Raw genomic sequence first — 27,832 nt, 5'->3', positions numbered from 1 at the left:
GCCGCCGCCGCCGCCGCCGCCTCACACACTCGGGGAGCGGGAGCGCGGCGCGGACGCGAAGCCGCCGGGGCTGCTGTGCCCAGAGCCAGCCGGAGCCGCGGAGCCTGAACCGCAGCGCCAGCCCGAGCCGTGCGGAGCCGCAGCCCGGGCCGGGGCCGGTGACGGCTCATGGACAGCAGGGCCGGCGGCCGGCGCTGCCCCGAGGCGGGTAAGGATCCGGTGGCGGTGGAGGCAGCGGCGGCGGCTCCCGGTCGGGAGCGGCCATAGCCGGCGGGAGCTGAGGGAGGGGCGCTCAGCCGAGCGAGGCCGCGGGGGCCCAGGCGGTGCTCAGCTCGCCGGGGCTGAGGTGGGGGCGGCTGGGAGCTCGGACCGGGGGTTGAGGTCTGGGCATCCTGGCCTCCAAAGTCCGCGGCGAGAAGCGGAGCGAGGAGAGGGGGTGCTGAACCGGACCTCTGCCTCGGCGTCCCGCACCCCTGCGCGTTTGGAGCCGCGGGGAATAAGGGGACTCTAGGAGCGCGCCGAATGGAGGTGGTTGGGGGAAGCGCGCAGCCCCCAGTTTGAGGTGGGGGGGCTCCCCGAGGACGAAGCAAGCAAGGACCCTCATACACAACGTACACACACACTTGTTGGGCGACCAGCTCGGATCACCCAGGCGCTTCCAGCTCCCCGCGGGCACCCGGAGGGCCAGACCACGGACATATGTACACGCATACATACATCCGTACATATGTGCACACAGACATACCTCCCGCACGCCAGCGCCCACTGGGGTACCGTCACTAGCTCACAATCCGCTTCAGCGTCTGCACGCTCAGCAGCACCGACACACAACCCGTGGCCATAACAGCAACAGAACACAACCGGGTGTGACATCCGGCGACATGAGCACACAAACACAATCCCGTGCCCTCATGGACGAGTGTCGCGGCCACAGTTCGCAAATGAACACTCAAAACCTAACCTCGCACGTACATATTCCTTTAAGGAACACACCCTAACATAAATCTTGTTACCCACTCCTTGGCCAGAACACAGATGCACAACACAGGTCTCGCTTGCCCCCCTCGACTGCACCCACATAAACACAACCCCAGTGTCTCAGCACACGCCTTGACGGCACACACCCTAACACAGAAAGTAGAACCTACAGCGGCGCCTCACGGGGCGCAAACACAGAATCCACTGCTTCACACATCTTAACACTGGGTGTCACACACACCTTGCACCAACAGTGTCACATTACACCTTGCAGCCTATACACACAAACACACATACTCAGTCTCTCTCCCTCGGAGGCCAGATTCGGTCCGGGGAAGCCGAGGGGAGGTCTGGCGAGCCCCTAGCGTCCCTTCATCTTAATCACGACATTGTTATTGTGACTATCAGCACCGCGGGAACCCTGGGGGCTGGCCGGACCGGCTTTCCAGCCTGCGTCTCCCCCACCCCCACTCTGGGGCCGGGCGGCCGGGTATTCCCGGAACAGGCTGGACTGGCAGGCCCGCCATCCCGGCTCCCCTGGGCTTCAAGGCCCTAGGTCCCTTTGCAGAGGGTGCAAGGCTGGGGCGGTGTTTGCGACCCCCTTCGGGCCATTTAGCTGCGTTCTGCGAGCCACCTGGGTCCCCAGCACACCTGGGTCCCGCACACCTGTGTCCCTCTCATACCTGGACGCCCTTTGTGCCAGGTGCCGGCTGCAGGCCAGAGTCGGGTGTGCGGGCAAGGCCCGGGGGCCCGAGGGGAGATCGCGGCACGCGCAGGAGCAGAACTGGTAGGCGAGATGGACTCAGCTACCCTTGGGAGCCCAGACTTCTGGCCTCAGTTTCCCCAGCAGTGATTGGCTACTGTTTCTTCTAGCTGGAAATATTCGGTGTAGCGTCGAGGTCTTTGAGGATTGCGCGCGGGGCAAAGACCCCTTTCCGCTAGCCGTGAGAGGGTCCGTTTCAGGAGAATGTCCCCACCCGGCCTGGCTCGCCACGCTTTGTGATTCCGGCTCCGGCTCCCTCCCCGCCCCCTCCCGGCGCCCGCTGCTCGGCGGGAGCCGACGCCCGCTTGCTGGGGACCCTAGGCAGAGGGCCGAGATGCGGAGGAGGAGGGATTCCCCGTGGCGGCCCTTGGGGCAGGGGGCGCAAGGGGCCCACTGGCCGAGACACGTTCTCACCGCGCCCCCGCCTCGCCTTGAGCTCCCGGAGGCCCTGTGTCACTGGAGTGGGGGTGGGGCCGCCCGAGTCCGAGGATGGTGGAGGAACAGCCGTCCCCCCGCCCCCCACACACACACTGCTGCGTCCTCTGGGAGGAGACGCCCGCGCTCTGGGTGTGTGCGGGGAGCACCCGCTGACCACAGCGGTGTGGACAGGGGGCTGCCCCGGCGGCGACGGAGTCCAGGACATCGTGCCGGAAGACGGAGGGAGCCTTCCATTACCCGCTCTGAGCCAATCTTCGGTAGCTGCCGGGAAAGAGGGCGCTCAGAAGGGGTTTGTGACAGCCTAGAGGTGGGGGCTACTTGCTTGATGGGGAGGTCTAGGAGGATTGAAATCTGTAATTACAACCAGACCAGGGCGTGGAACGGAATCAGAGAAGAGGAGTGAGAGGGGCCTCCAGAGATAGGCAGGGGTCATATAGTAGGGGATCTGCTTTCAGTTCTGGCAGCTTTTAGTTTCCCCTGTCTGCCCCAAGCCAGTTCCCAGAGAGACTTCAGCTGGAAGAGGGTGTCTTGCTGGTCTGGCATCTTCCTGGCTGAGGGGCTGCTGCTGTGGCTACTTGGTCAGGGGATCCGGGCTAGAGAGAGATGGGAGGAGAGGGGTGGAAGCACCGGGAAAGGGCCTGGGGGTGAGGGTAGGAGACGGAGGAGGCCCTTCTGGTATGGTAGGGAGGGGGCCATGGCTCCCTGACCATGAGCAAGGAGAGCTGGTGCTGCAGAGTGAGATTCTTTCCACAATGTATTGAGCACCTGCTGGCTGTATCTGCCGGGGCCTGTAGTGGGTGGTGAGGATGCAGTATAGTGGTAAGGTACACACCAACCTTGTTTTCCTAGGTCTTCCCAACTAGCAGCGGATGGGTTCGTTTGTTTACTGAACCAAGGAGCACCTACTGTGTGCCTGGTGCTGGAAATAAAATGCTCTGTTCAGTTATTTTATATGTATACTGGTCCTTCATAATATAATAGATCTGAATGCCACAGATCTCATCTCCCAAATAACTTCCAAGAGGCAGAATTGGTTATTTCCATTTCACATATGGAAATAGGTTCAGAAAGGTGAAGTCACCTGGCCAAGGCCACATGGCTAGGAAGTGGTGGAGCAAGGGTTGGAACCCCAACATTCTGACTCCAGAATGCAGGTGCCTGGAAGCCCTGCAGAGGCTAATAGAGGGTTGTGAGAGAGAGGGGAGAGGAGCTGAGGGCTGTGCACTTGCTCACTGTGGGAAGCCTCTGAACAGCTCCACCCCACACAGCCCTGCTAAGCCCTACCCTGCTCTCCCAGAGGTTGGCTTTGTCCCTCGGTTTTTGTGCCCACGGTGGCAGTGGCTACACTGCCACCGTGTAAGAGTGCAGGGGTAAGGCTGGGGGGTCAGGGCTGACTTGGTCACTGGGACACGGATGGCTGCCTCTGGGTGTTTCAGCATTCAGCAGAAAGTGGACCCTGGTCCCTGAGGTGGGCTGGAAATGAAGGATCCAGGGGAGCCCTCACTGCTATCTTCCCCGCCCCCCCCTAACAATGTTGACACAGATGGCGGTTTCCTTGGGCTTCCCTGGACTCTGCCCCCTCATACCTCACTGCTGTCCTCAGGCCTGAGAAGAATGAGTCACGGTTTGCCCTGCAGCTCTGCTTCTCAGGGTCCTGGGTGCCTATGTCACTGGGCAGAGGTGGGGACACCCTTGCCAGGAAGGCAGCAAGGACAGATAAGGAGCTAATGGCTTCAGAAGCTGCCACCTGGGACTAATGACGCTCCATAACCAAACCATACCCGGGCAAAGTTCAGGGATGGGGGGGCAGGGGTGAGGAAGGGCTGCCTCACTGCTGCTCCTGGCCCCTCTGACTCTGTCCCTGCATCCCCAGGGCCTCTGGGTGGGGGGAGGGGACAGCTTCAGGCTGGGAGGCTTGGGGTTGTTCAGGCCTCGAACCCTAAGCCCTCTCTCTTTCTTTCCTTTGCCAGGCAAGTTTGGCAGCCCAGGGATGGGGTGGGGTTGGGGGGTGCTACTCAGCCAACATATTCTAGCCTCTGAGACGTCTGTGGGTTTTCCTTCTCCCCTATCCAGCCTTTTCCCCAGACTCTGGGATGTGAAGAGGCATTCTTATTTCTCAAATCTTGACTCAGCTTACTACTTCTGTGACCTGAGACAGTTCATGGTTCTTTCTTAGCCTCAATTTTATCATCTGTACAAGGGAGGCAGTGTGGTAATAAAGTACCCATCTCGGAGGGTGGAGAGGATTAGATGGGATAATGTATGTAAATGCAGTTAAGACCTCAGGGAGTGTTAGCTGGGATGATGATGGCAACGGCAGTGATGATGATGGCAAAGGTGACAGAATTTGCACTTCTTTCTCAACTCCAGGGGACCTAGTACATCTCTGAGATAGTCTTTCCCTGATAGTGCATCCTGTTTCCTCCACCCTACTGCCAGGGGGTTTCTCCAGGTCCCTCCCCCAGAATCAGAATTCCGGGAAGGGGGGGCAGATGATACTCATTTTAAAGGAATGTTCCAGGTGCTTCATGGGCCTTAAACCATCTTCAACCCTTGCTTTCACTCTGGGTAGCCACCCCTCCAAACCCGTGTTCCCCTAAATTCCTACCTCCCAGAAACACCCTTTTCCCCATACCTTCCTGGCCTTGGATATTTCTCTGTGGTTTCCTTTCCAACTCTGAGGTTGTATACCATAATACCTTTCCTGATTCCTCTGCTGGCTGGAGGTAAGGGATCTTCTAAGGGTGAATGAGTGAGACAGAAAAAGAATATGTATGGTGGGGAGGGGGGCTTCCAGTATCTGTGTGCCTGGGAGGCCTGAGGGGTCAGAGCCCTGGGTTTTGACCCTGAGAGGGGGAAGGATGGGCTTAATCTGTAGCTCTTTGAGCTGCTACAAATCAAAGTCACCCTGACTCTGTCAGATCACAGACCTCTGAATTTATAGCCAAAATTTGTGAGCATTCATTTTTCTTGGAAAAATCTGCCCCATAGTTTCCTAAAATTCATGAAGGGGGCTGTGATCTAAAAAGGTTAGGAATCCCTGTTCTGGAGAGTGAGTGAGGCAAGCAGTCACTGCTTTATTTCTCCTCTGTGTCAGGTTTAGGGTAATTCCCATATAACCCCCACCCTGCCAAGACTTATGCATGGCATTGGTGTGCCGAATGATCCACTGTGTGTGTGCCATGGGGGCAAGGCAGGCTAAGGTACCCAGAAGGGAATGAGGTTCTCTGGAGACAGTCCTCAGGGGGTGTTTGGGTTGGAGCTTGAAAGATGAGCCCTGTGCCAGGTCCATGCAGGTAGATGGGAAGTGGCTGGAGGGTGGATCCATATGGAGCATTAGATAAATTCCTCCTTCCTTTAAAGAGGTTTAGATTGCAACTAGGAACAAGCACACACACTAATCTGATAACAGTCTCATATACATTGAGCACTTTACTGCCAAGGAGTGACCAGGGAGGAGGTGCGGTTTAGGAGTGCTATGTGAAGGAAGTGAAGTGTTTGACTTGTGTAAGGAGTCTGCATTCACTGAGCATTTGCCGAGAGTCTACTACGGACCTAAACAGAGAAGGATTAAATTTGACGCCAATAGGTTCTTGATGGAGTAAGGGAATTAGGCAAGGAAATAAGCAGTGACCACCCAGAAAGTGCCAGGATAGGCTAAACCTGGGAGCTAAAGTAGTCCTTCAGGAGCTCTTACTGAGTGCCTACTGTATGCCAAGTCCAGGGCAGGGTCCTGAGGATGTAGGAGCAAACAAAGCAGAGGCTCTCTTCTCTGCTCAGTCTTGTAGGAAAGACAATTGACAAATGATTTCTCATATAACAGCTACATAACTACAATTGTAAGTGCTGTAAGGGAGCATTTGTTGAGTCCTTCATATGTGTGCTAGGCATTTAGCCCACATGATCTCAAACTCCCTAGGAAATAGGTGGTGTTATTCCCATTTTACAGATAAGGAAACTGAGGCCCTAAACCATTTTTTCCCCTGCTCAGCACCCAGGAAATGGACAGTTGGGGTTCTCCTCAGACTGTCTGATGTCTTCTCCACCCTGATTCCTTACATGTGCCAAATGATTACAATCAAACAAAAATGACAAACGGTCATTGAGTTTGAGCTGTTGTGAGCTCCACGATAGCAGATTGAGTCTATCTTGTATGCTGCTGTGTCCCAGTGCCCAGGACAGAGCCTCGCACATTGTAAGTGCACAGTAAACAGTTGTTGAATGCGTGGTGCTCAGCTCTGTGAACATGCGTGGGTTGGGGCAGGGGAATGAGTGTAGGGAGTGTGGCCCTACCTTCAGGAAGTCTGGCATTCTTCCGGGGAGCCAGAGAACACAGGCATAGGTGCACAGTACTGGGACTGAACAACACAGGCAGGTGGGCGGGGTCCGGGCAGCTCAGTGATTCATTGCCTTGGGATTGGGGCAGACAATAGTGGCTGTGAGTTGGAGAAAGGAGAAGTCACCGTGGGCTGGAGAGGCCTGGGAAGGCTTCCTGGGGGACCAGAGCCTGCTTTCAGTGGGGTAGGTGTGGTCTATGACAAGGATGGGTAGGATTTCCAGGTGGGGGGGCAGGTATTTCAGATGCAAGTGGGGAGATGGGGAGAGGAGAGGGAGCCTGAGCCCTCTGCTGAAAATGCAGGGCCTGACTTTGGATTTGAATAGAGGGGCTGGCCATGATTTGGTTGGAGAGAAGGAAGGGGTCAAGACTGGGGCAGTAGGAGGTCTGGCTGGGGTCTGCAAATGCATAGCCTCAAAGCTGGTGGGGGGGAGATGGGTGGAAGTGGGTTATTGGGGTGATGAGTGTGCAGCTTGTAGTTGGCTATGGCATACAGCGCTCCAATTGGAAGGATTTGGGGGTGGGCACGGAGAAGCAGGTCAGAGATGGGACTGGACCCGTCAAAGGGGGCGGGGCCAGGTATGAAATAGGGGCCAGATGTTTGTGGGGAGAGGGATCAAATAGGAGCCAGATGTTTACTGAGAGACTGGGAGCCGAGCTTGGAGGGGAGTGGTCAGGAACAGGCTGGTGGTGGCATTGGCAGCTCTGTCCCAGTTAGACCTGCTGGGCTCGCAGTTGCTAAGGACAGGCCAGGGCAGCTCCCAATGCCAATTCCAGGGCTAGTCAGCCCTGACCACAGTCCTGACCCCAATCTTGACCTCTACACTCTTTTGCCACACACCTGTCAGTGTCTCCCCTCCTCCCAGTGGAAACATCGGGAGGAAGGGAGGAGGCGGCCAGGGAACCAAGCCGGGGGCAGTATGTGTTTGGGGGGGAGGTGGGTAGCTAACTCCTACTCTTCAGCTCTATAGCTGTTTCCAAGTCTTGATGGGTGCCTAGTTTAAGCTGGCCCTTCATGGGGATGGGGGCATTGGGCGCTCTGGGTGATTACTGTCAGAAAAGAGGGACTTGACGTGTCATATCTCATACGCATATACTGACTGGCACCTCAGAAGGAAGAGAAATGAGACGTCTTTCCGCTCCCTCCAGCCATCCTGAGTGGCCCTCAGTGTGGGGTCCAGGGAACATAAGGGGTGCCTGTGTCTCTTTCCTACCATGTACGTGGGGGGTGCTTCAGGGCTTACCCTTCCACTTGCTGTCTCTCCGTATCTCGGTATCAAGGTAATTACCATGGGTGACTAAGGCAAGGTGCTGGTGAGAAGGAGGTGTTGGGCGAAGCACAGACTGGAGAGCAGGGAGGAGGGAGGGGTAGGAGGGTCAGGGCGTTCCATGGGCGGGAGCTGCTCTAGACCTGGTCCAGGCCCTTACCGGCTCCTCCAGCCGGGGCAGACGCTGCTGCTACACCCAGCTGTGGGTGAAACTCAGGGTTCTGGGTTCTGGCATCGGGGTTCTGGGCTGGGGCTGAGCTCTCGTCATGGGATAGCATATAGATGGCAGGGGGAGAGTCCGGGCCTGGCTTGGGCAACCCTCAGGGCCAGGTTCCTCTTCCCAGCTGACCTCCTGTTTTGCCTCTCCTCCTTGCAGCCTTCCTGATTCTAGAGCCTGCCAGGATGGGGCCCCTGAGGCCCAGCCCAGGCCCCGGGGGGCAACGGGTGCTACTGCCCCCCTTGCTGCTGGCACTGCTGCTTCTGCTGGCGGCATCCCCAGGCCATGCCACTCGGGTGGTGTACAAGGTGCTGGAGGAACAGCCACCCAACACCCTCATTGGGAGCCTTGCAGCTGACTATGGTTTTCCAGATGTGGGCCACCTGTACAAACTAGAGGTAGGCGCCCCATACCTGCGGGTGGACGGCAAGACAGGAGACATCTTCACCACCGAGACGTCTATCGACCGCGAGGGGCTCCGTGAATGCCAGAACCAGCTCCCTGGTGAGCCTTGCATCCTGGAGTTTGAGGTGTCTATTACGGACCTGGTGCAGAATGGCAGTCCCCGGCTGTTAGAGGGCCAGATAGAGGTACAGGACATCAATGACAACACGCCCAACTTCGCCTCGCCCGTCATCACGCTACCCATCCCTGAGAACACCAACATCGGCTCACTCTTCCCCATCCCGGTGGCTTCTGACCGCGATGCTGGCCCCAACGGTGTGGCATCCTATGAGCTGCAGGCCGGGCCCGAGGCCCAGGCGCTATTTGGGCTTCAGGTGGCAGAGGACCAGGAGGGGAAGCAGCCACAGCTCATCGTGATGGGCAACCTGGACCGGGAGCGCTGGGATTCCTATGATCTCACCATCAAGGTGCAGGACGGTGGCAGCCCCCCACGCGCCAGCAGTGCCCTGCTGCGAGTCACTGTGCTTGACACCAATGACAACGCCCCCAAGTTCGAGCGGCCCTCCTACGAGGCTGAACTGTCTGAGAATAGCCCCATTGGCCACTCGGTCATCCAGGTGAGAGGTCCCTCCATCTAACTGTCAGGGTTCCCACCTTTAGAAACGGGAGCTCAGCCCCACCTGGTGAGAGTGCCCTTCACTTAGGGGTAAACTGCCAGGATACTGTGGCAAGAGCTCTTCTCCCCAGCCCCCAACTGGCGAGACCTTCCTATCCCCGCAGGTGGTATTATTTTCCTCTATCAAGCTACTTAGTACAGGGGCACCTGGGTAGCTCAGTGGGTTAAGCATCTGCCTTCAGCTCAGATCATGATCCCGGGGTCCTGGGACCGAGCCCCGCGTCGGGCTCCCTGCTCAGCGGGGAGCCTGCTTCTCCCTCTCCCTCTGCCCACCCTCCCCACCCGTGCTCACATGCTCTCTCTTGCTCACTCTCAAATAAATAAATAAGATCTTTAAAAAAAAAAAAGGCTACTTAGTAAGAGTGATATAGCACAGGAACAGCAGTCCCCCCACCTCCCCGAAGCAGACTCAAGTTGGAGAAACTTCGGAGAAGTGAAACCCCCTCCCAAGTCAAATGATACCCTCCTCCCTAGCCAGGCGAGCCAAGTTGGAACAAGAACAACCTCTCCAGAGATGAGAATTATCCTCCCAACCAGCACCCTTTAGCCAGATGAGATTTTCCTGAAGCTAGAGGACAGAGCCTTTCTTTGCCTCTCTCTCCCTGACAGTCAGATGAGATTATTTTAGCCAAGTGAGTCCGCAGAGTTCTAGAAAACTGCATTCAGATGTCTTGTCTGTACACCAGCTTCCTTCCCTAGGCACAGGGTGCTCATGAGTGTGGGGTGCTTGGCTCAGTGGGGGGTCGGTTGCCTCTGCTGAAGTTCTCAGCATGGGAACTGCCCCAGGGGCTGGGCAGCTTGGTGGGGCCAGGGCCAGGGAGGGAGCAAAGAAAGCGTCCCCGCAGACAGGTGGGCGTATCTCCCGCTGTCATCTCAGCCCTGGCCTCCTGCCAGCCCCAGCTCCTTTCTCCTTCCCCCTGGGCTGGAGCTGTCTGTCTTTGAAGTGAGGGAGCTGAGGAGGGCTCAGCCTGCCCTGTACACCGTTATGGTCCTGGGAAACCCTTCCTTCTGTGTCCTTAAACTGAAGCGGGGCATGGGGAGAAGTTTTAGCCTTTTTTTTAGAGGCTGGTGGACTTGAACATGTAGAAGAGAGTCTGAGGAAGAAAAGGGAGACAGACAGTCAGAGATGGTGAATAATAACAGCCTGGGTGCCAGGCACTGTTCTGAACACATTATGTATATTATGTCATGGAATCCTCACAGTACAAGGTAAGCATTATCCCCATTTCACCGATGGGAAACTGAGCCCACAGAGATTTGGAAACCTGCCTGATCTCACACAGCTGATGTGTTCCCATCCCACTCTGGCTACATCCAACAGTCTGGCTTCAAAGCCTGGGCGTGTAATAGCTATACCTCCTTCCAGTGGGCCGAAGCAGGAGAGTGGGGCAGAGACGGGGCTCGGGCAGGGGCAGAAAAGAGAGAATGGGAAAGAGGCAGAAAGAGCTGAGCAAGGCTGGGAGGGCAACAGGGCAGAAGTGAAGAGTCACGGAGACAAAGGGACGTAAGATGGTGGGAGAGGTAGATAAGAAGCCGGGTAACCAGTCTAGAGACAGGGAGAAGTGGGAATCCTAACAAAAAGTAGGTGACGGAGAGATAGACTGGGGGCAGGGCGGGCGACGAGAAGAAACAGAGTTTGGCTCTCACAGGGGTAAACAGGGCCGGGGGTAGCTGGGATGCCCTGCCCAGGTTTCTCCACTGTTGAAAAAGTCCTGGTGCCCGACAGGAAGGAGAGAAGACTAGCAGTGGTTTGAGACCCCACTAGATGAAGTGCCCAGCATTGTGTTACCACTGATTTTCAGAGATGGACAGGTGGATGGGCAGATGAAAAGAAGTATAAATGCTATTTAGGGAGCACTTGCCACGTACCAGGCAGTGTTAGGCATTTTTACAAGTATTATTTAATTCCCACCACAGCCCTGTGAAATAGGTCCTATTATTATCCCATTTTATACATTTGTAGACTGAGGCTTGGGGTGATTGAGTAATTGGCCTAAGGTCACATAGTTGGGAAGTGGTAGAGCTGGGATTTGAACCCAGGACTCTTCTGCGGTGCTCCTCAGAGATTCTGCCAAGTTATAGCTGTCCTGCCCTCCCCGTTTCCCCCCATACACCCACCCCTACTGCCAGCACATTCTGCCTGACTGTGACATGATTCCAACCCTCTGTTTCTCCCTGACCAGCGGTATCTCATGGCCATTCCCACCAGGTTCCTGCTGCCCCATCACCACCCATGTTTGTATAGACTTGGGCTGAGTGTGCGTCGGCATTGGCGTGGGAGGGCGTGCCCACTGCAAAGGGACAGACAGTTCATTGTTTGATGCTGGGATCCCAGCCCGCTGTGAGCAGGCTCTGTGGCCTGCACCAGCCCCTCCCTCTCGGCCGCAGGCTCAGCCGCCCAGATTCCTCAAGTTGGTGCCTAGCCAGCGCCAGCCAGGAGAGAAAAGCTGCTGAAACAGGTTTCCCCGGTTTGAGAGAAGCAGTGGCCCGGCAGGCTCCTTCTGACCCCTATCCCTACCTGGCTGCTTTCAAAAGAAATCCTCTCACCTGTGGCCTCCAGGTGGGCCTGTGGGTCTCCACTCATGCACAAACACACACGTGCACAAACACCTACCTTCTCACACATTAACATATACTCCCAGTCTCAGAACACATGTGTATGCATGCACGCATATTATAACGCACGTATGTCATGCAGACATACCACTTCTACTACTCACACCTCTGCAGCCCTTCGGAAGGGTTGAAGGCGAGTTTAATTGGGTGGAAAGGCTGCCCCAGTTGCTAGTTGGATCCTTATCCCCATGTTTGGGCACACTAGTACCGGGATGGTAAGCAGAGTCGAACTGTGCCCCGTCCCACCTCTGCTAGTTGCTTGTAACACGGGGGACGGTCTGCAGGCTGCGTCTGTGCTCCTCAGGGAAAGAGATCAGTACTATCTGCCGCGTGTCAGCGTTGGGGAAAGGGCAGTCTATGTGCTGCTTTTGGAAAGGGTGCCGCATGAGATGAGTTCTGTCTGCCGTGCTCATGGCAAAGGCAGCTCACGTGTCCCTGGATGTGCTATCCCGGGACTAACCCATCCCCGTTTTCCTCCCCTGCCCTGCAGGTGAAGGCCAATGACTCGGACCAAGGTGCCAACGCGGAGATCGACTACACATTCCACCAGGCGCCCGAGGTGGTGAGGCGTCTTCTGCGACTGGACAAGAACACTGGACTTATCACTGTGCAGGGCCCTGTGGATCGTGAGGACCTAAGTACCCTGCGCTTCTCGGTGCTCGCCAAGGACCGAGGCACCAACCCCAAGAGTGCCCGTGCCCAAGTGGTGGTGACCGTGAAGGACATGAACGACAATGCCCCCACCATTGAGATCCGGGGCATAGGGTTGGTGACCCATCAAGACGGGATGGCTAATATCTCGGAGGACGTGGCAGAGGAGACAGCCGTGGCCCTGGTGCAGGTATCTGACCGAGATGAGGGAGAGAATGCAGCTGTCACCTGTGTGGTGGCAAATGACGTGCCCTTCCAGCTACGCCAGGCCAGTGAGACGGGAAGTGACAGCAAAAAGAAATACTTCCTGCAGACCACCACTCCACTCGACTACGAGAAGGTCAAAGACTACACCATAGAGATTGTGGCTGTGGACTCTGGCAACCCCCCGCTCTCCAGCACCAACTCGCTCAAGGTTCAGGTGGTGGACGTCAATGACAACGCCCCTGTCTTCACCCAGAGCGTCACTGAGGTCGCCTTCCCAGAGAACAACAAGCCGGGTGAAGTGGTCGCCGAAGTCACCGCCAGCGATGCCGACTCGGGCTCTAATGCAGAGCTGGTTTACTCTCTGGATCCTGAGCCAGCCGCCAAGGGCCTCTTCAGCATCTCGCCTGACACTGGAGAGATCCGGGTGAAGACATCCCTTGATCGGGAACAACGGGACAGCTATGAGTTAAAGGTGGTGGCAGCTGACCGGGGCAGCCCCAGCCTGCAGGGCACAGCCACCGTCCTTGTCAATGTGCTGGACTGCAATGACAATGACCCCAAGTTTATGCTGAGTGGCTACAACTTCTCAGTGATGGAGAACATGCCGGCGCTGAGTCCAGTGGGCATGGTGACTGTCATTGATGGGGACAAAGGGGACAATGCCCGGGTACAGCTCACGGTGGAGCAGGACAATGGTGACTTTGTTATCCAAAATGGTACGGGCACCATCCTCTCCAGCCTGAGCTTTGATCGGGAGCATCAGAGCACCTATACCTTCCAGTTGAAGGCGGTGGACGGTGGCGTCCCACCTCGCTCAGCTTACGTCGGCGTCACCATCAATGTGCTGGATGAGAATGACAATGCGCCCTTTATCACCGCCCCTTCCAACACCTCCCACCAGCTGTTGACCCCCCAGACACGTCTTGGTGAGACGGTCAGCCAGGTGACAGCTGAGGACATCGACTCCGGTGTCAATGCTGAGTTGACCTACAGCATCGCTGGTGGCAACCCTTACGGACTCTTCCAGATTGGGTCACACTCAGGAGCCATCACCCTTGAGAAGGAGATTGAGCGGCGCCACCACGGGCTGCACCGCCTGGTGGTGAAAGTCAGTGACCGTGGCAAGCCCCCGCGCTATGGCACGGCCTTGGTCCACCTTTATGTCAATGAGACCCTGGCCAACCGCACACTTCTGGAGACCCTGCTGGGCCACAGCCTGGACACGCCACTGGACATCGACATCGCTGGGGATCCAGAATACGAGCGCTCCAAGCAACGTGGCAACATCCTCTTTGGTGTGGTGGCCGGTGTTGTGGCCGTGGCCTTGCTCATCGCCCTGGCAGTGCTCGTGCGTTACTGCCGGCAGCGGGAGGCCAAGAGTGGCTACCAGGCCGGTAAGAAGGAGACCAAGGACCTGTATGCCCCCAAGCCCAGCAGCAAAGCCTCCAAGGGAAACAAAAGCAAGGGCAAGAAGAGCAAGTCCCCGAAGCCCGTGAAGCCAGTGGAAGATGAGGACGAGGCGGGGCTGCAGAAATCCCTCAAGTTCAACCTGATGAGCGATGCCCCCGGAGACAGCCCCCGCATCCACCTGCCCCTCAACTACCCACCGGGCAGCCCTGACCTGGGCCGCCACTACCGCTCTAACTCCCCACTGCCTTCCATCCAGCTGCAGCCCCAGTCACCCTCGGCCTCCAAGAAGCACCAGGTGGTGCAGGACCTGCCACCCGCAAACACATTTGTGGGCACTGGTGACACCACGTCCACGGGCTCTGAGCAGTACTCCGACTACAGCTACCGCACCAACCCCCCCAAATACCCCAGCAAGCAGGTAGGCCAGCCCTTGCGGCTCAGCACACCCCGGCCCCTACCCCACCCCTACCATGGGGCCATCTGGACCGAGGTATGGGAGTGACAGAGCAGTTGCATCAGACCTGTGGGCTCACCAGCCCGTAGGGGCCAACCCAAGCCAGTGGTGGGAGGTGGGACCAAAGATCTGGGGAGGCCGGGGCCTTGGTGATGACCCTTCTGCCTTGCCCAGGCACAGAGGGTTAGGCTGAGTGCAAATTGAGGGAGGGTGTGCTCTCTGGCATCCTCCTTCTTGCCCCCTCCCCACTGGGAGAGGCCTGTGACTGTCAGTTCCCGAGACACTAGACCAGCTGCTGGGTCTTGCCAGTGGGGGCTGATGGGCAGGTGAGCAGAAGGGGTGGCGGCAGAAAGGGGGAAGGGAAGTGAAGAAGTCTACTCCAAACCTGGGTCTCTAGCTGAGACCACCCATTGGTGCTTCTCTAGAAGGGAAACAGGGAGACCTGGGGTCCTAGTGGGTAACCGGGTAGGGACTCTGTCAGGGAGGGGGGGCCTCCCTATGCGTGCCTTCTGTGTGTGCTATGTCAGCCTCTTCCCCACCCCAGGCTCCTGGGGCTGGGCTCTGGCTCCCCTTCCCCAGTCCCAAACACTTACCCTGACAATAAAGTTCTCTATTTTTGGAGTTTTGGTTTCTTATTTTCCCGGAACTGAGAGAAGGAGTGAGAGAGACTGGAAGCAGCCCTTTGTCCTTAGGTCCCTACCCAATTTCCCCATCCCTTCTCTTTGCCCCTTCCTACTTCCTAGACCTGCCCTATACCCCAACCCTATCTTCATTTACCATCGTCCCACCTACCCCCACATCTGGCAACATGTCCCCTCACTCTGTGTTTGTGAAGTCTTCTCCCTAGGAATGACATCCTTCACCAAGAAAGGGCAGGTGCACTCGAGTGAGAGGCACCCAGGTCCTGCCCTTTGTCCACGGGCTGGGACTTGACCCTTCCAATCTGTTCACATTGAGCAGACCCTGACAGAGCGTGGGCCGGAGCACCTGGTGAGGGTGAAGTGCAGCCCGCCCTCCTCAGGTGAAGGCAGAGAAGTCCTTGATTATACCAGCCACCTTCCCTTGGGGCAAGATCTTCTCAAGTCCCTTTCCCAGCTCCTTCATCCCAACATCACTCAATGCCCAGCAATTACTGGGCCCTGCCCTGTGTCCCCGCCAGGATCATCAGCCTGGGCTACTGGGAGGGAGGGCCCAGGGAGGGGGAGGGAATCCTCAAGTTCTTTGGGTTGGCCTGCTCTGGATCCCTACTCTTGGGGTGCTCCCTTCTGACTGAGGCTGAGGGACCCTAGTCCGGCCCCTCCTCCCTTCCCTCCTTCAGCTCCTTGCACTGGCCACCCTGGGCTACTGGCTCTCATTCACTCTCTCTCTCTCCGTCTCTCACTTCTTGCTTTCCTGGGTCTGCCCTGTCTCTGGCTGTGCCTGAGGGGCACTGGGGCTAAAGCCTGGGTGAGGGGCCTCAGATCATAGGGGAGTCTCTGAGGCCAGAGGCAGCGTGTCTCCATGGCGACTGAAGAGGCTTGAGACACTCCCAGGAGGTCCAAGGCACCAGCTCTCTACTCTGATTCCGTTCACAAACTCCCCAGTGCCCTAGGGGTACCCCCAAAGTAAACACTCCTGGGGGCTTTGGAGGAGTGGGGCGTGGGCAAGTGAAATCTAGTTGCATCTCATTTCTCCTGGACAAATAAGCATCTCTAGGGGGCCACCAGCAACTCCTGACCAACCATTCTTTCTCCTTTGTTTCCATCCTTGCCGCCGCCAGGTTGCTCTTTCTTCTATCCCTTTAGCCTCTTCATCTCTTTTTCTTTCCCAGGGTCTGAGGGATTATCCCTTACTCAGCTGCAACCCAACACATCCATGGAGCCACATTGAACACCTCCTCCCAACATTCAGACACAACCAAACCACAACACCATTGTCATCATCAAAACACATAGGCCAAGTTCCTACTGTGTGATCAGCATGGTGCTAGACGCTGAGGGGAAATGGTCATATTCCTACGAGGTACACGAGTGAAAAGATGAGGCAATTGAGCATCTTAAACATGGTGTGGGAAATGCCATAGTGAAGCTTTTCCCAGCTGGTGGTTCCACTATTCCTTCTGCTACTAGGTGCTTCTTCTTTTTTTTTTTTTTTTTACTCCTTCCCCAAGGTGCAATGGACCATACTCAGCACTTTATGTGGATTAGCTCATTCGATGCTCATAACTCTTTGTGACATAGGTCATTATAATGCTCATTTTCCAGAAGTGAAAACTGGTTAGTGGTGGAGTCAGAATTCAAACACAAAGCATCAGGAAATGTGATTTCCAGAGTCTGCTGTTATCGATAATGCTTTGTAAGAGGGATCGCCTGATTAAGTCAGTTTGGGGAGTAAGAGATGCACCATCACATTAGCCCATTAAAGGCTCCGCGAAGCCTGCAAGAAAGGGGGGAGACCTGTTAAACTTTGTATCACTCTGGGTTTTCCAAACTTATTTGACCATAGTGCCTCCTCCCTTTCTTTGAGGAACACAGTGTGGGAAAACATGCATAGGACATGGGAGTGGGCTCCTGGAAGGAAAATGTCAAATCTGAGCCAGCTCTTCAGTGATGAGCAGGAGCTGGGCAAGAGGTTCAACAGAGTAAGTCAGCTCCTGAGTCAGGAGTAAGCATGGCCAAGTTGGGGACAGGAAGAGGGCAGAAAGGGGAGCGTGAGGGCTGGAGTGGAGGGTATAGGAGAGAGCTGAGAGATGAGACTGGACGAACTGGAGGTTGTAGAGGTCACAGATGCCTCGCCAAAAGTTCCCTAACAGGAAATGGGAGCCCCTGAAAGCTCATGAGTTTTGGATGAACTGAGTTTTAGAAAGTTCACCAGAGCATATGGTGGATATAAATGGGGTAGAGGTGAAAGTACAGGATTGAAACTCTACGGTCTAGACTAAGATGGTGGCCATGGGGACAATGGATGATGGATGGATTTGGCTAAACTTGGGGAGAAACGACCTCTAGGACTCAAAGGATGATTGGATATAGGGTGGGGGTTTTGGGGAATGAGTATGACAGCTCCCAGGGTTCCCAGGTAGACATCATCCTTCTGTGTCTGGGTGATGGCATAGTGACGATATCATTGCCCATGCAGAAGCTGATTGAAGAAAAAGAAGAAGTTGGTTTCAGACTTGTTGAATCTGAAGGGCCAGTGGGGATAGCCGATAGGAAATACCCAGCAAATGTCTAGAACTTCAGAAGTTCAGAAGTCAGAGGAGAAGGAGACGTCAGAGAGATTTTGGATCTAGGCTTTTTAAGATCTGATAGTGATAGAATGATAGGGAATGTTTAGGGTTGAGTATGCCCCGACCCTCCATTTTACAGGAAAAAGGGCCCAAGTGACATGCCTAGTAGGCAGGACTGAAGCTTTAGATGACCAGGTGTAGGTTTTTGGGGGACGGAGGGCTGCTGGCTACCATCTTGGAGAAAACTGGCAAGAGAAGCACCAGACTGCCCGGTGCCTCACAAACCCCTACTGGAGACTGCTCACTTTGACCAGGTGGCCGATGCTCCTTTACCACATCCCAGCCCCAGGTCAATTTTGGGGAACTTGTCTGTCATCACCCAGACCCTTTGGTGTTTTGGATCACAACATGGATCCCAAGAAGGGTTGCCTGTTCGTGAAGATGAGGTGGGAGCCAAGATGGGAAGGCAGTTCTGAGCCGCCTTCCCAACAGCTTAAGAGCTCCTCGTCCTGACAACCTCCCCCACCCCAGCTCCCTTGAATGGAATGAAGATTGTGATGGATCGGAAGGTATCAGGAGGACGGGTCTGCAAACCCAGGATCCCCTCTTCTGGCCTTGATAACATCCTATTGAGGGTTTCAGAGTAAAGACAAAGCAGCCGTGAAGTCTTGGAGGATTGGAGGGAGCCTGGAGACTCAGCAGCAAGAGGGTTCTGGGCCTGAGCTGCTCCCACCCCAGGCTTCCAGGGGCCCTGGGTCTACACCCTCCACAACTCCTCTAATTTGTGGATGGCAGGAAAATCAGTGGCAGTCCCAGGTGGGTGTTTGGGTGACTGGTTGGTTGTGCCAAGTGCCAAGCTGAGGCTGCCAGGTTTCTGGGAGGACGGTTAACCCGTGGCAGGCACACAGGGCTGCTGGCTGGGAGCAGCTTGCCCCAGTTCTACTGCCTCCACCCCAACCCCCCAGTCCAAGCTTCTAAGTCCTGGCTCCACCAAGCTGCAGCCCCTCCCAGAAGCTCCTTCCTATTTCCTAGAAGGAGTCTCCCTTTGAGGCCAGCCTTCCCAATTGCTGATGAATGCCAGGCCCCTCCCCCTATGCCCTCTACAGTTAATACTCTTGTTTCCTGATCTGGAGGATGGGGGAGTTTCCATTGTTCTGCTTCCCCACCCCCAAGGGGCTCCGGTTTGTTATCTTGTTATCCTTGTTACCAGTTTGTTATCGGGCTCCCTTTCCTTCTTCCTTCCCACCTTTTTCCACTCCCAGGCCTCTCCGGAGGGGGATGAAGTGGGGACAAAGGGGCTCGAGTGGGAGGGGACGCAGCAGGGAGTCCCGAGGCTGCCTACAGCATCACGCAGCAGGGGTAGGAACAGAGGATCAGAAAGACATGGGGATCTCATTTGGATGGAGGCAATGGGAAGTTAAAGAGCAATGAGACAGGTGAGGAGCTGAAGTTCAGGGGTGCTATTTGGAAATTAGGGAACTGTACTGGTATTGGTGAGCTGTTTTGGAATGAGGAGTTCATACTGCTTTGAGGAAGCTGTTCTAGAAATCGGACGCTTGCTCGTGATTGAGGCTATGCTGGAATTAGGGGAGGTGGCTGGTATTGTGCTATTCTGGTGTGGGCTGTTCTGGAATTAAAGGCTGTGCCAATACTGGGAAGCTGTGCTATGACAAGTGGTTGTATTGGATTAGGCTTATTGTGGTGGCCTGGGGGCTATAATAAACCTGGGGCCTGTGCTGTGGTGGGACTTGCAGTGTGTGGCCTTGGCTCTCTGGGGAGCTGTCCCAGAATTAAGGGGCAATTCTCCACTGGGGTCTGCGCTTTCTTGTGGGCTCTGCTATGCTACGGGGCTGGGCCTCTTCTCCGTTGCTGCTGAGGCCTGGGGGGCCGGGAGCTCTGGGGAGGGCCTGGCTAGGGCTGGGGTTGACTCTGGTGGTGGGCTCCCCCCGCCCCCACCCAGGGCAGGCTGGCCTTCCAGCGATGACACTCCTTCTCCCTGCAGTTACCTCACCGCCGCGTCACCTTCTCCGCCACCAGTCAGGCCCAAGAGCTGCAGGACCCGTCCCAGCACAGTTACTATGACAGTGGCCTGGAGGAGTCTGAGACGCCATCCAGCAAATCATCCTCGGGACCCCGACTCGGTCCCCTGGCTCTGCCTGAGGATCACTATGAGCGCACCACCCCCGATGGCAGCATAGGAGAGATGGAGCACCCCGAGAATGGTGAGGAGCTGCAGCATGGTCAGGGCACCCCGGGCACAGGTAGAAGCTGAGAATGGTGATGTGACTTTAACGATATCCTCCATTTATTGCGCTCTTGTGTGTTCAGCGGCCGTCACTGTGCTGAGGGCTTTCAGCTATGTATTCATTTAATCCTCACAACTACTCTCTGGTCTGAGAACTTGACTCTTTTCTTTACAGTGCGGGAACGGGAGGCTCAGAGCTTGAGTCACTTACCCAAAGTAATACGCAGGAAGTGACAGAGCTGGGAGGGGTTCAAACCCAGGCTTCTCTGACTCCAAAGACCTTGCATTCAGGACCACATTATACCACCTTCCTGGGAACAGGGACCGAGAGAACCATGGCCAGAGGGCTCAGGCAGTGGTGAGGGAAACTTGAGGGGCCCTTGAGGTCATGAGGGTCCCTTAATGGGGTCAGAGGGCCTTGAGAAAAGGGAGGGGACCCTGGAAGCTATGAGGAGCTCAGAAAAGGGTCTGATGATCCCCTGAGGGGAGGAGCCAGAGAGGGTCTGGCTGAGGAAAGGGAGTGGGGTGGTCTGGGGAGGGGAAAGGCTTGTCTGGGCGGGGTTTGAAGGGTGATGGCAGAAGGAAGGTCTGGGCCAGAGCAGAGGTCAGTGTTGGAATGGATAGTGGGTGTGCTTTCAAAATGTTTGTGTGGTGTAGTGCGTGCGTGCGTGCGTGCGTGCGTGTGTGTGTGTGTGTGTGTGAAGGCATCCATGGTAGCCTCTGAAGGGGGAGAATGAATAAGCTTCCCCTTGGGACTGAAAGACTGCTGCTTGGAGCTGTCCTCAGGTCTTGCCCCCTCCCTTAGTCCAAACTGCCCCCCCGCCCCCCACAAAGCAGATGAAAAGTTCCACTCCCCACCCCTCAGGCACAGGGCCCTTGTCTAACATCCCAGGCCCTAGGTCTCAGAGTGCCCTCCACCCCACCCTGCCCCTCCATGCTCTATCTCATGCCCGTCTCGTCCTTTTTGTGCCCGCGCAGAGCCGGCTGGCCGGAGCAGGCCCTGAGGCGGAGTGCCAGGTATGTGGGAGCTGCTCTGGGGTCTGGGGTCTGTGGGACTTGGCCCAGCACCCAGCCCCGCCCACCCAGTGCCCCTGCTCTGCTCTATGCCACCTTGGGTCCTCCAGCCCTGAGCTGAAGAGCCTTGGTGCTTTGAGGGTTAACGACAGAGCTGTCCCCTCCTCACCTTGCACTGGCAGGAGGCCAGGCCAGGGTGGGTGGTATCAGGGGAGCCCCTGCCCCAGGCAGTGAGGCTCAGTCGTGTCCCTGAGGGAGGGTCACCGCCTGGTACTGTCCCTGAGCAAGGGCAGGACAGGGGCAACTATGACAGGAAGTGCTCATGGCCCAGCCGTTCCCATGGAGACCCCCGCTGCCCAGCAACCACACCGGCTACTGATGTCAGGCGGCCAACTCCTATTCCCGTGGGTGTTCTGGGCAGGGAGCCGGGGCTAGGCCAGGGGTGGTGGTTGGCATAGGGGGCTGGAGTGAGGTGGGGAGGGGTTGCATGAGTGTGCTTGTGAACTCCCCACACAGAAGCTCATCCCCTCTCCCTGGCTGTAAAAGCAAGGGGTCACTGTGCTGGGGTAGGGTGGGGTTCCAAGACAGCTACAAGCATGGTGAGGCTTGAGGGGGTTCAGAAGGAAGGTACTGGCCCACCTTCATCTGAGGATGGAGAAGCCCAGTGTAGATTTGTGTGTCCATGCCTATCTGAGGATAGGGGTGTGTGTGTGTGTGTGTGTGTGTGTGTGTGTGTGTGTGTGTGTGTGTGTGTGTGTGTGTGTGTGTGGCTGACAGAGATATTGTGCCCTTAAGTGAGGATGGGGGTTTCCTCACCCCCTAAGGATAGGTTTGCTTCTTTAAGGCTGTCTGGAGATAGATGAGGGAGTGCGTAGATGGATTGTGTGTTTGTGCACCTGTCTGAGGGTAGATTTGGTGGGTGTGTTGATAGGAGAGCTGGAGGGTGGCTGAGGATGGAGGACCGCATCTATTTAAGGATAGACTGTCTGAGAGAGAAGAGCCTGTGGTGGATGGTAGACGGCTGAGTGTCTGTTTGCGGGTGTGTATGCCCGCGAACTCAGTGGGCAAAAGGGGCATGCACCCCTGTTCTGAGGCAGGGTGTAGGTGCCTGTGGGAAGCTCTGGGGTGGAGCTGAAGACCGTCCTCCCCATTCTCTTGTGCAGACCTGCGCCCTTTGCCTGATGTTGCCATGACAGGCACATGTACCCAGGAGTGCAGCGAGTTTGGCCACTCTGACACGTGCTGGATGCCTGGCCAGTCGTCTCCCAGCCGCCGGACCAAGAGCAGCGCCCTCAAACTCTCCACCTTCGTGCCTTACCAGGACCGAGGAGGGCAGGAGCCTGTGGGCGCCGGCAGCCCCAGCCCCCCGGAAGACCGGAACACCAAAACGGCCCCCGTGCGCCTCCTGCCCTCCTACAGTGCCTTCTCCCACAGTAGCCATGATTCCTGCAAGGACTCGGCCACCTTGGAGGAAATCCCCCTGACCCAGACCTCGGACTTCCCACCTGCAGCCACACCGGCATCTGCCCAGACAGCCAAGCGCGAGATCTACCTGTGAGCCCCTTTCTGGCCGGTGGCCATGCCCCTTCCCCAGCCACCGGCCAGGTCCGAGTTGGGCCCATTCCAGGGTCCTGCTCCTGACCCCTTCAGCGTGGACTTCCCGGCCAGGGCCCCAAGTGGGGGTGAGTACCGGCCTCATGACCCACACAGGCCCTTCCCCCAAGCAGGGTCCAGGTCCTCTCTCCTCACTTCATCCCCCAGCCCCTGGGAGCCTTTCTTCCCCTTTATGGGGCTCCCCCTCAGCTGGTGCCCAAGAGGGCTCCTCTACAATGACTAGGCTCCCTTCCCTCCACTTCCAGGGAGCACCCCCTCACTTTGGGCAGATGGTGGAGTCAAGGGTGGACGACACACTTTTAACTCATTGTTTCCCACATGGCCGACCAGGGCGGAGACAGGATGTCCCCATTCCAGCCCTGCTTCAGGGCTGAACTGGGGAGCCCCTCTCCCTGGGAACTCCCTGAGGAAACTCTTGACCACCAGGGGCTCCCTGAAGGGCTTTTGTTACCAAAGGTGGGGTGGGGATAGGGGTGGGAGTGGGGCGGAGGCCTTGTCTTCCTATACTGCTCCTGGGCTGGCCCACCTGCCTGCCACATGCCCATGCCTGATCCCATCTGGGCAGCCCCCTTCCCTGCTGGTCATGCAGTGTCTGTATATAAGGACCTTGGAATGATGTCCCCATTTCTGCCTGATTTGCAACTTTTCTTGTTGATGTTGTGTTGTCTTGGGGGACCTCTCTGGGGGGGGAGGCTGCCCTGTGCCCCCTCCTCCCTGCCGCAGTGCCCCCCACCCCAGGCCTCTACTGTTCCATGTTGTAAATACCCCTGGGGCCGTAGTGGGATGGGGGTGCAGGCCAGGGAAACAATGGGTGGGTGGGGGTGGGGATGGGGGTAACATTCGCCTATCAGCAGAGCTGGGCTTTTATTTAATTTTTTTTAAAAATACAAATCTCTATTTTTTTGGAACTGTTGCGCTGTGCCCTGGGGGGGGAATCCCCGCTCAGGCTGGCCCCCCACATCCAGATGAGCATCACAGAGGGGCCCTGAGGCTGTGGGGGGCAGCTGGACAGGGGTGGGATGACTGTGCCTCTGGCCTGGTTGGGTGAGTTGGGAGCAGGAAGGTTTGCTCAAGGGGTGGCTGGTTGCTGCCTCTAATAGGGGGAACCTGCACCCTGCCCCCTCCCTGCCCCCCACCCCCCCCCGCCCCGCCCCTGCCATGACTGACCCATCAGCCTGTAAAACCACCATTGCCTTGATCTCAGGGGGTGGGAAGGGCTGCCTCAGGGCACCCTGGGCTCCAGGCCCCCTTCTTCCAGTTGGGCTTCCCTTTGCCAGGGTCAGGGGTCCCCTGGGGGAGGGTGTGGGGAGATTGGGGGGCAGAGAAGCCCAGTCAGCCATGATGAGGTGGGATTCCTTTCTGCACCTCAGGGGGCCAGGGTGTGAGGGGCATCCTGTAGAGCCCCCATCTCCCACTGTGGCCATCTCAAAGCCTCCGTCCCTCTTCCTTCCAGAAACCCCCACTGCCTTGGCCCATACCTCTCCAGCTCCCCAAGGGGCCCAGGCTGGGAGGCTGGAGACTCAGGGTATGGCCCTTGCTTGACTTAGTCTAAGCTTGGGGGGCGGCCCAAGGGTGGGAGGGGTGGGTACAGGCTGCTGGGTCGTCTGGTGCCTTTGGGAGCTGTGCTGCTGGGGTCTTGGACTCCTGTAACCCCAGAGACCCCACTCCACCTCGGGAAAGCCAGGGGCCTGAAGAATCACCCTATTCTCTGCTCCTTGCCCCTAACTTGGCTTGGGGTAACAGTGCTGGGAAGGAGAGCATTGTCAGGCTGGTAGCCTCAGCATACACAGCCCTTCTATTGAGGGCAGAGGGTAGAGTGGGCTGGGGTGGCAGCAACCAGGTCTGGGGGTTGGCCAAAGGCTCCTTTCCCTGGGGGAGGCCCACAAGTGGGCTGGGGGCTTGATAAAGAGACAGCCCCCTTCCCCCCGCACAAACAGGGCAGGTGCAATAGTGGTAGAGTTGGTAACATGATGTGCCCAGCTGGTGGGGCAGTGGCCTCAAGGGCTGTCCTGGGTCCTGGAGGTCAGGGTTCTGGCAAGAAGATTGTATGAGGCTCATTTGCTTGGTGGAGAGGGTAGTCCAGACAGGAGGCATTCCTGGAGTCAGTGGACTCCCCTGGAAGCCCCTGGTGGCCTGGGCACCCTGCCCTGGTCTTGGAGACCCCTGAGCACTGAGTGGAAGGGCAGAGGAGCATTTTGCACAATGGAAAAGCCAGAAGGAAGGGGGTAGCCCAGATGGCTGGGAGGGCTGAGAAGCACAGAGGAGGAGCCCTTCCTACAGGCAAAGGCAGAGTCCCAGCCCCCTGGTTGGGGTCAGGGCACCGAGTCTGTCACCACCTGGGCACTCGAGAGGTGAAACCAAAGGTGGGCAGGGGACGGGTGACAGCACTGGGGACCACCCCTATTGGTCCTAGGTCTGTGAAGCCCTTCCCCTATGCCTTGTGTCGCGTACAGTTTTATGTACAAATGGGCGACATTTGGCCAGAGGAGACCCCCCTCAAACCCAGCCTGACCCAGTCAGTGTCTTCCTAGAGGGGACCTAGTTGGTCCCCAACTCCCTACTTCAGAGCATGTCTCTTGGTAGGGGGAGGGTATTATGGGGACATATTTCTCTCCTGGGGTCCCTGAAGCGTGTCTCACATCCCTGGGGGAGGGTCTCTGGGGCATCTCTCACCTCCGGGGGCTCCCTAGGCCCTTTCTCTCCCTTTGGGAGTCTCTGGAGGGACATGTATTCCCTCTGGGGACCATGGGAGCATGTCTCCCCCCTACCCAGGCTCTCTGGGGAGCCTGTTTTCCTCCCAGGGTTCCTGGGAGTACTTAAGGCATGTCAGTCTTGGGCCATCTCTCTTCCCAGGGAAGGGGGCTATCTCTGAAGCATGTCTGGGAAGGGATGTTTCTGGCCCTCCCTGCATCTCTCCTCTGGGGGTGTCTCTGACCTGCAGCACTTTGGGATGAGACTGGGCAGCTCTGAGTTGTCTTTTCTCCTGGAGGCTCTGGGAAACCTCTCTCCTGGGGATCCGGCCTCTGGAGCCATTTCCTCCCTGGGTGTGGGCTATCTCCTGGTGTTGGGAAGGCTTATGTTGGCCATGAGAAAGTCTCTTAGGGGGCGTCTCCACGCGGGACTTCTCTGGGAGGGGGGACTGTGTCTCGCCCATGGGGTTCCCGGGCGGGTGTGTCTGCCCGTTGGGGAGAGGGAGACTGTGTCTCCTCGGGTTATCTGAGTGGGGAGGGGGGCCGTGTCTCTCTCGTGTGTTGGGGGGTGGGGTTCGGGGAGGGGGGTTTTGGGCCCGTCGGGTGCCCACACTGGGGTCGTGTTTCTCTTGGTTCGTGCCACTTCCCACCGCCTCGCTCCTCCCGGGAAGGGCCCCCGCCCCGCAGCCACTCTCCCCCACTCCGCCCCATCCCTGGCGCTGCGAGCACAATCCCGTTGATTTGTAATGATTTCTGTCTCTTTCTGTCTTTCTCTTTCTCTGACCTCCCCCCTCCCCCGCCGCGAGCATGCGCAGGCACCGCCCCTACCCCCTCCGGTTCGGTTCGTTTCCGGTTTGTTTGCTGAGCTGTCAATGGAAGACCCGTGTAATTATTCCCGAGCTTTACAATAAAAGTGTGAAAACCGGACCCCACCTCACTTCTTCCGGGCCCTCAGGCCTGCGTCCCCGGGAGATGGGGGGCTAAGTCTGGGGTAGAGGCCTTGGAGGGGGCCAGGGGACGCGGCCGAGAGAAGAGGGACCGAGACCCATTGGGATTAATCGGTGCCACTCCGGAATGGGGGGGGGGGGCAAAAGGACGCCGACCGAGGACAGACACCTACTCCGTGCATGTCAAAGTGCCTCCCTCCCCAGCCGCTGCGCTGTGCCCGCCCTGCAGGGCCCCACCCGGAGCGGAGGTGCGGGCTAGGGATGGGGCCGGCGATGAGGAGCGCTGGGGAAGGGTACGCTGTGCTGCTGCCTTCTTCCAAGGGGCTGGTATCCTTTCCTGGTCCCCTTTCATTTGGCAACAAGTATGAACTGCGGAACTGAAGGGAAAAGGGGCGGGAGACATCTGTCGGTCGCTCTCTCTCCCACGCTCAGGAACCAGGGCTGGAGGTCGATTTAGGGGACCTGAAAAGGTCTCACCCTCGTCTCCGACTGCGCTCCCCTCCCCCTGCTTCCGGGCCCGAGCGACCCCGGCCACCTCCGTCCGGCTCCCGGGTAAACACCGGCTGGGGAGAGGTCGAAGAACAGAGACCGGATCAGCCGGTTTCCCGGCGCCTCCTCCCGGGGCGCCCCTCCCCCCTCCCCCCCTCCTCCCTCCCCCCCTCCTCCCTCCGTGTGCTTTCGCTCGGCCCGCGTTCCCCCTACCCCCGCCCGCACCGAGTAGGCCCGGCTCCTCGACCCCGGGGTCGGTTCAGCGGCTGGGATTAGCTGAGCGCAGGGACTAATCCTGGATGAGCCTCCGTGTAAACCCGGATCGACCGCGGGTACAGCGGAGGTCGCAGGCGCCCCTGCATCCATTCCTATACGCGGGGCTTCGCAGGGCCTGACGCCCCTTCCCCCACCCCCCGCCAAGTCCCCTTACTACATTCAGAGACATGTGGTTGGATCTGCTGTGAGGGACGGCTGGGGGTGGGAGGGGGGCGGTGTAAGAAGAAGACGCCACCAAGATCAGTCTTGAATCTGGTGTTCCAGAGCCTGGGGTCCCCGGGAGGCGAGGAAGGGCTGAGGCCCCTTTGACAGCCTCTGAATCAGGTCAGCTCTCCAATTCAATGAGCAACCCACGGGCCCCCCACCAATCCTCCAGTTAAAGACTCACAAACCCTCCTACATGACGGGGGTGACCAGCCCCTAACCTTGAGGCCTCACTTGATAGGACTTCGCCTCATCCCCACCCCTGACTTGGCCAGACAGCTGGCGGTAAGGGGCTCCTGTTAAGGCCTAGCCCTGAAAAAGATGTCACGGGTCAAGAGACATGGGTATCCTGCCCCTGGTTGGTTCACTCCTCTGTAAACATTCCCTGAGGCTCTCCCTTGTGCCTGCCCAGCACAGGGTACTGGGACACCCCAAGAATGACACACCGTCTCTCTGGGAAAGGCAGACAGGTAAATAATAACCATATCAGGTGTTCAGCCCGGCCCTGAGCTGTAAATTCGGGCTGGAGAGCTAAAGGAGGTGCCTCCTCCAGTAGAGTCCGGAAGGCTTCCTGGAAGGGGTGGTGCCAGAGCTGAGTTACCAAGGTCAGATCTGGCCCGAGGCAGTTGTGTGTGCAAGGGCCTGGGGTAGGAGGAGGAGAAAGTGTTGTCGCTCAGGAGGGCAGGTAAAATTGGAGGGGGGGGAGGGAGGCAGAACTAGAAGGGC

General features: G+C 57.4%; 1 protein-coding gene across 3 annotated transcripts; it reads left to right on the top strand.

Moving 5' to 3' along the window:
• PCDH1 (protocadherin 1) lies at positions 1-26,117 on the top strand. Of its 3 annotated transcripts, XM_027606357.1 has the most exons (6): positions 1-208; positions 8,160-9,022; positions 12,188-14,383; positions 19,630-19,849; positions 20,851-20,889; positions 22,050-22,169. In XM_027606357.1, the coding sequence occupies exons 1-5, from the start codon at positions 169-171 to the stop codon at positions 20,874-20,876; spliced, it is 3,345 nt and encodes a 1,114-aa protein (XP_027462158.1). In that variant the 5' UTR covers positions 1-168; the 3' UTR covers positions 20,877-20,889; positions 22,050-22,169. The 3 variants fall into 3 exon arrangements, with proteins under 3 accessions (XP_027462158.1, XP_027462155.1, XP_027462157.1); XM_027606354.2 differs by lacking the exon at positions 20,851-20,889 and having other exon boundaries at positions 22,050-26,117; XM_027606356.2 differs by lacking the exons at positions 1-208; positions 20,851-20,889 and adding an exon at positions 6,630-6,700 and having other exon boundaries at positions 22,050-26,117.
• Positions 26,118-27,832: the final 1,715 nt, after the last annotated feature.

Source organism: Zalophus californianus, chromosome 5 (genome assembly GCF_009762305.2).
Source record: "Zalophus californianus isolate mZalCal1 chromosome 5, mZalCal1.pri.v2, whole genome shotgun sequence".
Taxonomy (NCBI): domain Eukaryota; kingdom Metazoa; phylum Chordata; class Mammalia; order Carnivora; family Otariidae; genus Zalophus; species Zalophus californianus.
Note: the sequence above shows the minus strand (reverse complement) of the source record. Positions and strands in the feature narration are given on the sequence as shown.

Coding starts and splice junctions, on each gene's coding strand:
- PCDH1 (XM_027606354.2), top strand. CDS start 169: ATGGACAGCAGGGCCGGCGGCCGGCGCTGCCCCGAGGCGG. Junction 9,023..12,187: donor TTGGCCACTCGGTCATCCAG/GTGAGAGGTCCC, acceptor CCTGCCCTGCAG/GTGAAGGCCAATGACTCGGA. Junction 14,384..19,629: donor CCAAATACCCCAGCAAGCAG/GTAGGCCAGCCC, acceptor TTCTCCCTGCAG/TTACCTCACCGCCGCGTCAC.